This window comes from Camelus dromedarius, chromosome X, assembly GCF_036321535.1.
Source record: "Camelus dromedarius isolate mCamDro1 chromosome X, mCamDro1.pat, whole genome shotgun sequence".
Taxonomy (NCBI): domain Eukaryota; kingdom Metazoa; phylum Chordata; class Mammalia; order Artiodactyla; family Camelidae; genus Camelus; species Camelus dromedarius.
In genome coordinates this window covers 18,904,037-18,916,732 of record NC_087472.1, presented here as the reverse complement: position 1 = coordinate 18,916,732, position 12,696 = coordinate 18,904,037, and the positions used below count along the sequence as shown (strand labels likewise).

The 12,696-nt window shown below is 35.0% G+C and overlaps 1 protein-coding gene across 8 annotated transcripts in view; it reads right to left on the bottom strand.

The window, feature by feature from the left end:
• Nucleotides 1-420: 420 nt before the first annotated feature.
• The window catches only part of SMARCA1 (SWI/SNF related, matrix associated, actin dependent regulator of chromatin, subfamily a, member 1), a 65,409-nt gene continuing 53,133 nt past the window's right edge, over nt 421-12,696 (bottom strand). For 3 of the 8 annotated variants that reach the window (XM_064482737.1, XM_031445738.2, XM_031445744.2), the window contains 2 exons: nt 2,268-2,378; nt 421-1,156 (listed from right to left, as the gene is read on the bottom strand). In XM_064482737.1, the coding sequence (XP_064338807.1) occupies nt 1,085-1,156; nt 2,268-2,378 (183 nt within the window). In that variant the 3' untranslated portion in view covers nt 421-1,084. The other 5 variants (XM_031445741.2, XM_064482738.1, XM_031445742.2 and 2 more) reach the window with 4 other exon arrangements.

Sequence of the window (12,696 nt, the reverse complement as noted above, 5' to 3'; positions counted from 1 at the left end):
ACAGCTACAAAACAGGGGAGCCTCGGGCAGCCTGGAGCCTCGAGTGACTGTGTGGGGCAGGTCCCTTCCCACTCTCACGGCCCTCTGACCTGTGCGGGCAGGACCTGTGTCGGAAGGAAAGAAACTCTTGGTGTGCAAAACCTCTGATCACTTTGACTGTCTGTTATCCGAGCATACTTGTACTCCTATAGAAGACCCCCCACTCTTCTGCAAGCATAGTGCTTATTTCATACTCTTAACTCACTTGTTAGTAGATCTACATGTTAGACCCAGACTCCTCTGAACTGGCTTTATGGGACAGAAGAGCAGGCCCAAGTCAGCAAGCCAAGCTTTAACTTTCAACCAAATACATAGTTGTGAGCAATACAATTCAGTAAACACAACTATTTTCTGCTGCACAAAAAACAGGAAATAATTAAATTTCTTATAGACGTTTCTTTATTATATTTTCCCACTTGAATATTTAGAGAATAATTTAAATGTAATGCATACTGACAGCAAGCACAGTATCAAATATTAGTTTTTTTTTTTTTAATATTTTTCTGTTCTCACCCTTTATTCCTTTAGGAAAAAATATTTAGATGACCTCAAAGAAACAATTATTATGCTAATCACAGTATGCAGTAACACGTACAAGCCCATACTCAATAGAAAAGAAAGCAACAAAGAAGTGAAAAAGTCTTTCTCCTCAAATCATTTTAATTCATTTTTCCACAGCCATATAAATTTAAAGTATGAAACAACAATAATACAGCTATAGAATCTAGGTTCTCTTTCAAAGCAGCGGCATATAAAACATAGAAAAGCTAAAACCTCAGCACAAGCTTCAAAAGAACAAGGACTGAGAGGATTTTGATGAAGACATGAAATGCACAAAATACAGTACACAAAAATACTAGAATGCATAAAATATAAAGCTACACATTTCAGGTAGAAAGCATTGTAAAATATATAAAATATGCAAGAAATCAAAACCAAAGAGATTTTTCTTAGAGTACCATGAATACACTGGAACTGGCAATTAGCATTTGAAGATGGGAACAAGAAAATAGCAGTTTCCCATTTAAAACTTTATTTCTAGGCTTTAGGATTTCACCTTCTTGACATCCTTCTTTCCAGAGCTCTCAGTAGCTGACTCTGCTTTTCTTTTCTGTGACTAAAATGGAAACAGATTTAATGTTCTGCTCCAATATGCACATTTTTAAATGGCCCAACAATGTTAAATCTAGGATGTAAATGCATTAAAAAAAAATTTTAACATGAATATTCACTTAAATGTTATACTCACAGTTAATGTTCTATATAGCCCAACAAACTATATAACCCAATGTAAAATAACCTTCAAAGATGTTTCTTTTTAAGAAAAGACATAAAATACCCATCAAAAATAGTCATCAAGTTTCTACTTACACATGGTACTATAAATGTACGCTTATCTTAAAGAGCTACTTAATACTTAAAGTTTTCTGGGCAAACTTATTTATGAGTGTCTTATTTTGTAAAATCTTATGATAGATGTTAAAATGCCATATTTCATATATTCTATGATGCACATTTCTCTCCCACTTTAGCATCTCTGAAGTCGGGATGAATCCTATAATTGATGACAAACCATAGTCACTTGGCAGCAGTTTATCTTAGTGGTACATAAAATAATGCCGTGTCTTACAATGGAAGGCATCTTAGACTTGATGAAATATGGTCGTTTACTTAACCACACTCAAATAATGTATCTATTAAAGAGTATTTGAAATTGTAACTATACAAGGTAACCTGACTGAATTAAAATCAAGTCATCTTATTATTCACAGGTTAACTAATTACCAAGTAAACCAAGTAAAGCTTTGCTATCTCCTCAAAGTTCTTCTTTGCGCTCATAGTTCCACAAAGATCAGAAAATTTATTTGGTCAAATCAAAACTCCCAGTTTCAATCTCAGCCCCTCCCAACCCACCTCGGCCCTCTCCTACTCCTCATGACAACTCTAGTCTCAATTCAAAGGATTTTACTTGCATTTTACTTCTGTTTAAAAGTCACGAGGAATTTCTTTAAATACTGAACCCTGTTACTAGGGAGTTCCTAACCATACGTTCTACAAATAGGAAACGTGGTTGTAGTGTAATTCTTTCTCTGTCAAAAACAAATCGGCACTTCATAAAACCAGTTTTTATAATAGATATCACTATGGCATTAAACATAATATAGGCATTTTAATTATGTAAAAAAATGGGATCTACCTAAAAGTTAGGAAAATGCTGAAAATTTTACCATTGGAGTTTTAGTTGCCCGTTTCTTCTTTTCTGCTCTCTCTCTTTCCTCAATTTCCATATTTTCTTTCTCAATCAATGAAATCAGAGTATTACAGCGTCTCTGGAATTCCTAAACCAAATAATAAAAGACTTTTAATTTCTGCAATCCAGGTACAATCTTTAAAAATTGGTAATTCTTTAATTGTATCATTTCTGTGATACAGAATTTTTAAAGTTGGTATTCTTCAGAACAATATTCATATGGGGTATTCCACCAAAAATATGGGGAGTAGATAAATGTCATTCAGTGGGTGAATGGATAAACAAATTGTGGCACATCCATACCATGAAATACTACTTAGCAATAAAAAGGACAGACCTATTGGTAAACACAACAACCTGGAGGAATCTCAGTGGAATGATGCTGAGTGAAAAGAGCCAACTTCAATAGGTTATATACCACATTGTTCCATTTATAGAGCATTCTTGAAACTACCAAAGTTTAGAAATGCAGAACATACCAGTGGTTGCCAGGGGCTATGGATAGGGGGAGAGTGGGTGTGACTATAAAGAGCTAGCACAAGGGAGTCTTGTGGCAGTGCTAGTTACACGTATCTATACGTGATAAAATTGCACTGAACTACACACACATGCATACATGAGTGCATCCGTAACCCATGAAATCTGCATGAGCTCTGTGGATTGTACTAATGTCCATTTCCTGGTTGTGACATTGCACTGGATTTATGGAAGATGCTACCATCTGGGAAAACTTGGTGAAGGGTGCATGGGTCCTCCCTGTACATTTCTTTACAATTTCCATGAATCTGTAAGTATTTTGAAATAAAAAGTTAACAAAAATCACATAAACAAAAAAATAAGGGGATGTCCTACTGTGAAAGTATGTTTGGAAGTACTCAGTTTACAAAAGTCAAACAGATTTCTTTACTACAGGGCTTCTCAGAGCCTTTAAGTTCCTCATGAGCACTAGGGTGGGAGATTTAGGAAGCAAGCAATTCCCAAAGCTACTCAACCAACAGAACTCCTTTCTCAAAGGACGTCTTGTGAGATCAGAGTTCTGAGGAGCATGTATCAGGAAACACTGCTGCATTTGTTAATTAACAGCAAACAATAGCTGAAAAGATTCCACATTAACCTTGCCACTACCTATATTTCACTGCCAGCAAGTCAATGTATACAAACTATAAACAGTTTTTATGAACACATAGTGAGCATTAAACATAAGATTCATTAGTATGGATGCTCATGTATATTAACCCTGTATACCTCGCTGTATTTTAAAGGTAAATAACAGTTTAATATCAAAGGCTAGAGAACATCTTAAAATATGGTTTCTTTTCTGTGTAAGCAAAAATATCTGATAAAATATAAAATACCTAAACGTTCAAATAAAAATGTAGGCTTATTGGTAGTACCCAACCAAAAAAACAGTCAAAGTACAGGAATAGAAAACTCATAAAAAATTAAAATATCCAACTACTAAAAATTTTTTTCACTCAAACTAACGATCAAAGAAATGCAAAGTAAACGAAAGATAACTTCATCAGATGAGCAATGACACGTGCACGCATTTGGGGGGGTGCATGTGTGGGTGTGTATCCAGTGCCGGTAGTGAGATGGTAAAATGGGAACTCTCATTCACTGATGATGTGAGCCAATGTTACTACCTGTTAAAAAATTGTGTCTTCCCCAAATCTGTAGGTTGAAGCCTTAACACCCCCACAATGTGACTGTGTTTTAAGAGAGGGCCTTTAAGGAGGTGAGGAAGGCTAAATGAAGTCATAAGGGTGGGTGCCCAATCCAACAGGCCTGGAATTCTTATAAGAAGAGTAGGAGACATCCAGAGATGTCTCACTCTACACTTGACAGAAAGGGTCATGTGAGGACACAGCAAGAAGACACCATCTACAAGCCAGGGAGGAAGGGCCTCATCAGAAACCAACCCTGAGGGTGACCTGATCCTGGACTTCCAGTCTCCAAAACTGTGAGAAATTTCTGTTTAAACCACCCCATCTGCAGTATTTTGTTACAGCAGCCCAAGCGGACTAATACACTATCTTTCTAGAGAGTAGTTTGGGAATATCAATGAAGCATCTTAAACATCCCATAACCTTTGATCTTACAATTCCACTCCTAGATGCTTCATGTAGGGAAATAAGAGATTTACAAAACAGTAGAGCAGTGTTGTTTTTAGCAAAGAAATACTGGGAACTAAATTTTTGGTAATTTGGAAATGGAATACACAGACACATCTTACTATACACATACATACACAGAAAGAGCTGAGAGGGGACTCATTATATAGAGAGTTACTAGTGGTCAACAGCAGCTATTTCTGAAAGTAGGACCAATGATAATTTTTATTTTCTTCATTATACCAGCATGTATTTTCCAGATTTTCTGCAATGAACATTTAGGTATTGGGCCATTTGTAACATTTTTAAGAAATGGCAAATGTTTTTTAAATTGTTTTATCTTTCTAAATAAAAGCCAGAAAATGGCATACAGAAAGGTTACCAACTATCCAAGCACTTTCTACTATGTAAAATTCAAGCCCAAAAAAGGAGGCAGAAAACCAAAGACAGTCTAGCCAGAAAAAAATTCTTCAATAACAAATTATTGTTTAACTATTAAAAATAACATAACAAAACACTGGTACATTCACGTTTCTTATGCATCCTCAATTACACAAGGTTAAATAATTTAGGAAAAATAACACTGGAATTTTCCTTACTTACCAAAACAATAGTAGTATCTTTAACATGCAGACCAAACACACTTCAGAGCTTCATTCAAGAACACACATACAAATTAAACAGCATGTTATTCAATTTATCTATTATAGAAAGGGCTAAGTTGGCCCTGATGAGATTTGATTGTTGGTTTCTAGGGAGAATAGATAGAGTCTTTATGTGAAGCTGATTCTTAAGTCATTAAGCTATACCCTCTGGCTATTATTATTCTCAATAAGTAATAGTTGCCTGTGACTGTAGATATCTTTAGATACATATTCATGGTTCATATGGGTGGTTCAGAAAAAAACTAATACTTTTGAGATGATCTCATGCAGGGAAGTGGAATATCTGAAAATGATTATAAATAGACTGTATAATAAGTTCTTACCTTCATTCCTTTTAACCTGTCACTAACTACTCCAGACAGAAAAATAATCGAACTCTCTAGAGAAAGGCACCAAGGAATGGGTGAGCATAGATGTCACCTTCCTAGCAGAGGCAATGCCACTTTCTCCAGAGACACCAATCCCAACTTTCATTCACACACTTAAAAGACTGCCTAACTAAACAGATGGTATCATAAACAGAACACTGGCAAAACCCAGAAATTACAAGGAGGAAGGCCAGATTACCAATAAAACAGTGATTCACTTTTTGAATAACTAAGTGACTGTAAAACGACTATAAGAAATTTCATGATGTCAAAAGCATTTTTATCCCCCGTAGTTTTCTCCTTTCACATACATATTCCCCTAGATTCTTGTACCTTTTTATCGTCCTATTTTCCTCGGGTTACAGGGAGTGGTTCATACAGTCTTAAACTGTTCTGTAGCCTAATTATCTCTTTCTCTCGTGATTTCCCCATGCTCGATTTAGAAAGGAAATTGGAGGGAGAAAAGTAGCACACAAGAGGAAGAGAGGTGATGCAAAAACAATGAAGATAACAGAAAGAGCAGGAAAATGACACATGGAAAACTGCTCCGCAGCATTAACAGCTGTGGCCAAAGGGGGAAAAAAGGACTTTGTGTTCACACATGTGTAGGAAATGCTAGATCTGAAAAAGGTTAAACAAACTTCTTCATGGCAGGACTTCTCAGAGCTTTCAGCACTCGAAGGTAAATTGGAAGTGTCAAGGGCAGGAGTCAGTATCAGCATTTCCCAAATCTATTCAAACACAAAACCTTGTTCTGCGTATTGTTTATTTACAAATCCTGGAACAATGTTTGGTAGAAACCAACTTGGGAAATGATGTGCAGGGTCAGAGTGACGGATAAGACTAAGTTTCAAAGTACAAAGAACCTAGAAGCGAAAAACGAAGAACTAAGCAAGTTTACTTATTTCAGTTGACAAAAGGATCTCACTGACAATTCTTGAGCAGGAGGAGTCACGTAATCAGAGATGTATTTTGTACTCTGAAATCTTCCCCTGATACAGATTCTCAATAGTGGGAGTTCATAAAATTACAGATGCTCAGGATTGGAAGGGACCTTTAAAAATCACTGAAGTTGATGCTGAATCCCTTCTACTAGGTCCTTGCTAATTAGTTGTCCAGCCTGTCTGAATTTTTCCAATGATGGGGTACTCACTACCTCCCAAGGCTGTCTACTCCACCTGTGGACAAGTTAAAAATGCTCCCTCATGCAAAAAGCTACAATGTGCTACCTTATAGTTTCCAAAAACCGTTTCTAGGTCTAACTTTTGTTTTTGTAGTCAGACTGAACAAGCTGATTTCCTCTTCTGTGTGACAACCTTCCAGATATTACAAGGCAGCTCTCATGCTCCCATCACAATCACCACAGTCACCACCAGACCTCCCAAACCTCCCTCTTTCGGGCTCCCCTTCACTCACCCTTCATTTAACACTTTTCTTGAAGAACTGTGTAACACTTATATCTACTTCTGGTTATATTATTTCTTTCCTTCCACCTTTTTTACACATTCTTTTAAACCAGAGGTCAGCACATCCTTTCAGTGAAGAGACAGTAAACAGTAAATACTGCTGGCGTGCCAGACCACACGGTCTCTCATAGCTACTCGGCATAGGCAATGAATGCATAAATGAATGCGCCTGGCTGGGCTCCAATAAACCCTACCTACAGATACAAAAATCTGAATGTTGTACAACTGTCACATGTCACAAAAATAGTCTTTTGACTTTCTTCCAACCATCTGAAAATGTAAAATTCATTCTTGGCTTGCAGGCCATACAAAAACAGGTGAAGGGCTGCAGTTTGCAAACCCCGTTTTAAACCACAGACTTTAGATCGACTTTAAACAAACTGTGCTGCCTTGGTTTTCCATATCTTTTTAATGGTTTATGATTCTATTCAATGCAAAGTCACCCAAGTTTCAACTTTTGAATACTAGGACATGTATCTCTACCTTTATTTAATAAATGATGGGCTGTCTGCAGTAAGTGGTGCTGCCCCGTGCCGTGTCGTGAATATCAATCACGCCGGGCACCAAGTCCAAACATCCTTTGCCCCAATACTCAGCTTCAAAGCATCAATTCAAAACGCACAAAAAGCATCAGCAGACCTGAAGTGACTTACTGAAAGAGATTAAAGAGACTCCACATTACATTTCCTATGTACTAGAATCCTAAACACTAAGCCTGCCTAAGTCTGAATGACATAAGGTCTGTGCCCATTATGGTTGAAAGTCAAAAGCAGGTAAATGAACAAGGGCAAAAAAATTAATAAATAAATCTCACTCCATATTTGTGCCTCTAAACTTGTAGGCAGTACTACAAAGTCAGAATTTTCTTCTATAGTTCTTAGTAAAATAAAATGGGTGTTTTTTCTCCTTTGCTCTTTTGTAAGCTCCCTATATTTTACCTCCAGAATTGATTCCTTCAACTATATATTCTGTGGTATATTTCCTAGGTTCTTTGTCACTTTGGAACCTGTATCATACTAACAAAAAGCGATGGCATTCTATACTAGAATTTCAGGGCCCAAGTACATTGGCAGTTAGATGGGAGTTAGTATTCTAATAAATATATCCTATATTTCTTAAACAAGTATCAAATGTTATAATGCTTTTACCTAACTGCTGCTGCTTAAACATCGTTATTTGTAAAATGTTACATCACCTCCTCACAAGATAACACATAAGCATAAATACATAAAATGAAGTCCTGTTAGTGAATTTATCATATTTCAGGTTGTTAGAAGTGTTCAGTCTTAAATCAAACACTACAGATGCTAATAAAACACATGATATGTACAACTGGCTACTCAAACTTAGTAAAAACAAAAGCTGCAGGGATTATAGCTAAGTAAAGTCTATCATTAGAAAAAGGTACATAAAAAGAGAAGAAAAGTAATGAAAAGAAAAAAGAACTCACATAGAAAACAAGCTTATGGTTACCAAAGGGGAACGAAACGAGTGGAAGGAATAAATTAGGAGTTTAGGATTGACATACACGCACTACTATATATAAAATAGATAAACAACAAGGACCTACAGTATAGCACGGGGAACTATAGTCAATATCTTATAATAACATACAATGGAAAAAATCTGAAAAAGAATGTGTGTGTGTGTGTGTGGATATGGATAACTGAATCACTTTACTGTATATCTGAAACTAACACAACACTGTAAATCAACTATACTTCAATTTAAAAAAAGAAAAGAAAAAAGAACTCAACCCTGTTGCTACATTTCTTCACATTCTATCCAAATCTGATCCAACTTTAGGGGTCTATGAGAAAGAAGCAAACTAAAGTACAAAAGTTCCATGATATTATGCTGATCCGTTTAGATCTAACCATTTGAACTTGAAGGTTAAGAAAGCAGTAGTAAAAAAAGTGATTCTGGGGCAGATGATATATTAGCTAAGGGAAGAAAAAAAAAAAGAGGAGGAACATAGAAAAGACAGAGACAGAAATTTGGGAATGATCAGCCTATATGGTAATTGAGGTTAGACATGACCCTACTTCCACAGAACAGTATTTCTAAAATGTCAGTCTGACCATGTCACTGCCCTGGTAAAATCTTTCAGTGACTCTCCGTTTCCCTTAGAATAATGACTGAAGTTCAATACAGGGGACAAGGCCCTTCGTAATTTGCCAGCTATTTCCCCATCGTCCAGTACTTCCCTACTCATGCTCGACCACACCAACTTGCTTGCAGTTTCTGCACATGTTGTGCTTGTCTCTACCTTTGCATATGCTGTTTCTACAGTCTCAGGGCCAACTCATTCCTAATCTTTCAATACTCAGTTCCAAGAAGGACCTCTTCCGTGAAGCCATTGCTCTGACATAACCCTTAAGGCAAAGTTAAGCATTACTTCTCTTTTTTTTTGAGTTATTTTATTTATTTTTATTTTTAAATTATTTTTAATTGAAGTATAGTTGATTTACAATGTTGTGTTAATTTCTGGTGTACAGCATAGGGATTCAGGTATACATATATGTATATTCATTTTCATATTCTTTTTCATTACAGGTCATTACAAGGTATTGAATATAGTTTCCTGTGCTGTACAGTAGGACCTTGTTGTTTATCTATTTTATAAGCACCACCTCTTCTATATATACCTCCATATAGGACCTTTTTCAAAATTAAGGCTGAAAAGGGACATTTTAGTTTCTCAATCACTTGAGGAAATAAACATAAATATATTTTAATATTTTAATAATTCTATAGTCAAGAAAACCCGTAATTTTACAGTTTATTATTTTATGAATAATGTATTAATTCATATTCTCACATTTCATTAAGAATGTACTGCTGTAAAATATCATTAGCTGTTATTGCATAATTAAGGACTAATACACAAAATAAAAAATCATGAATGGACTTCTTTATAAAATTTCCTAGGCTATGTTGCATAAGCAATAAAGTGTTATTGTGACTACAGAATAGGTTGGAAATTTTTGACTTTGACTTTCAGTTTTCTAAAATGTCTATAAAGAAAATCCTTCTCTGACTGGACAGATAATTTATAAACTATCCTGTGCTGAACTAAGAACTTAGTTAACATTTTCTATTACTGACAAAAAGGAAAGCAAGCTAATAAAGAGCTATAGCGATATTTTCTTAAAAAGTATTTTTTCCTCCTACCATTCTAATGAGGAATGTCATTTTCTCAATTTTAAATAAGGAGCACTATCATTAATAATAAAGTTGTAACCTGAAAACAAACAGCAATAATATGAAATTTTTATTACATTGTATACAATAGTGTGTGATTCTCTCTCTGAGATACTACCCACAAAATTCATTTAAACTACTACAAAAGGCAGGTTAATTATAATAACTAATTATGAATACTTTGATTCAACTGTCAGGGACAAGGCCACAGGCTATGCACACATAGCTTCTTGAGCTACAGGAGAAGGAAAAAAAGGCTCTGTAGAGGCTAAAAAGCAAGAATATTTCTTGACTAAAATTAAAAGTCAAAGCAACCCTGCAAAGGAAGCAGTAAATGATTATATCAAAAAAGTTTTTTATCTCAGAGAATTAAATTCTGCTTTTTCTCCTTTAAGTACTTAAAAGAACCTAAGCAGGTCCAAGGAATTACTTGGATATTTTCCAAATGTCCTTTCCAGTAAACTTCTCAGAGTCTTCTCAAATCTCCCAGGCATGTTAGTCTGTCACTAAATGAACAGAGAGAGGACCCTGACATTCACTCCCTAAAAGGAATGACAAGAGAATTGAGCTAATGTTGGTAAAAGGATTGGTAAGCATTATATGAAAGGTACTATATAAATACAAAGTATTATCTTTTCCTCTTGCAGTCATTTGGCAAAGGTCCTTTTAATTCTGATAGTTTCTGAATGTCCTAAGACTAAGACCCCATCACACTTTTTTCTAAGAAGGAAAATGGTAGGGTGATTCATGTGCTCTGAGCTTAAAAATCTAAGCTGATCATACCCTTCCTACTTGCTTATGTAGTTCAATAGAGACTGATTACTTACTTAAAGACCACACAAGTTCTCAGAGAAAGAAATCACAATCTTTTTAGCACAGAGAAACGAACTAGAACTCATTTTCTCTTTTGTATAGCCAGCATTTTTAAATGAAGAAGAGCCTCAAAGAAATCGTCAACCTTTAGCTGAAGGCTTTCAAAATGAGGCACATTCACAAGTGGAGGTTCATGCCTTTAAGCACTTTAAGACTGTTAGCTAAGTCAGAAGCAATGAATTCAGTACTTTTGAGTTCTCCAAATAAAATGTAACTACCAAGGTTTCTATTTTTTTTCTAAGTATTTCACACTACTTATTGGTGTCTCTGGGAAAGAGTCATCTTTAAACAAGATTATGTTTTTAAACATAGCTTCTTTAGTAAGCTAAGTTTAAAGTTTAATCATAAATAAAATTTTAATTTGAACACAATGACACACTCACATAATGAATCAAATTACATCTTCTGTATTTCTAAGATAAGGTTTCTCAATGAAACAAATTATTTCAGTTTTGGAAATCACAATGCTTCTTTCAATGGGGAAGTTTCACTTCCTAGGTTGTGAATATGATTCACTACACAGGACCAATTATTTAAAATGAGTGGGGCAAAGAGATCATCTAGGAATAATAATAATAATCCAGTTCTTTAATTCCCTAATGATTTATATTATCATGAAATATTTCAAAAAGATGGTCTAAATATATGCATGCATATTTTAAAATATATTACATATAATGTAAATCCAGAAATATAAGCAAAAATTATCCATTAACTAGGAGGGAAATAAAAACAATATGGTTGAAAAGTTAACAAATAAAACTCTGGATTAAAGTATTTAATATGAAATAAACTATTAATATGTTTTTCAAGATTCTTTAGAAATCATAAATTCCACCTTCCAGAACATAATAAAGGACAGAAATGTCTTCATTTTTAAGAGACAAAAGTTTCATTTTGCAATCAAGTATGTAGTTAGTATCTGTTCTTTGGAAACATGTATTAGAGATTTAAACCTCTTGGTGAAGAAAGAGGTAAATGTTTTGTAGGAAGAAGATGGAGGAAAAAAGGATTCTTTACACAGGAGTTCAGAGACATCTAGTGGTTGTTAAAAATATACTGGGTTTTCTCCTGGAGAATGAAATAAGGTTATAGAGTTCTACAGTCATGTTCCTATTACAAATAACACAAGATTTTTTTGCACTTTCTGTTTCAGCCTACTGTTTCAGTTTAATGATTCCAGAAACTGAAAACAGCATTAAACTCTCAACCTTTTAAAAATTAGTAAAATATCACTGAAAGAATACTCAAAATTCAGCAAATGTTCTATCACATAAAAGGGCATGTATGATCTAAAAAGATTCATCAACAAATGCAGGTGGGCATTTGTCTTTTACAAGCTGTTGGTGCTGCTCTAAATTAGATCATTATACACATAAAACCCCAAATGGCTAAAAAGTTTAAATGAATGGCTTTTGAAAAGAGTTCCCTGCTAAACATGGTGATAGATGCACTGTACTAGAAGGCACCTTAAAAGGCCAACTAGCTCACTGTCAAAGTCTTCAGACCATCAAAATGGAATCTCATTTTCAAAGCTAATAGAAAAGCTATTTTACATTGTTCCTCAACAATCTATTTCAGTGGACCAAAGAACCCTGTCAAACAACTCTGCCCTACATCCAACTTCAGCCCTTTATGCTACAGATTAAGTCTTAGCTTTTTTACTCTTTCCTCAAGTCTTCCTCCTGTATCATATTAACAAATACACCTCTTCAT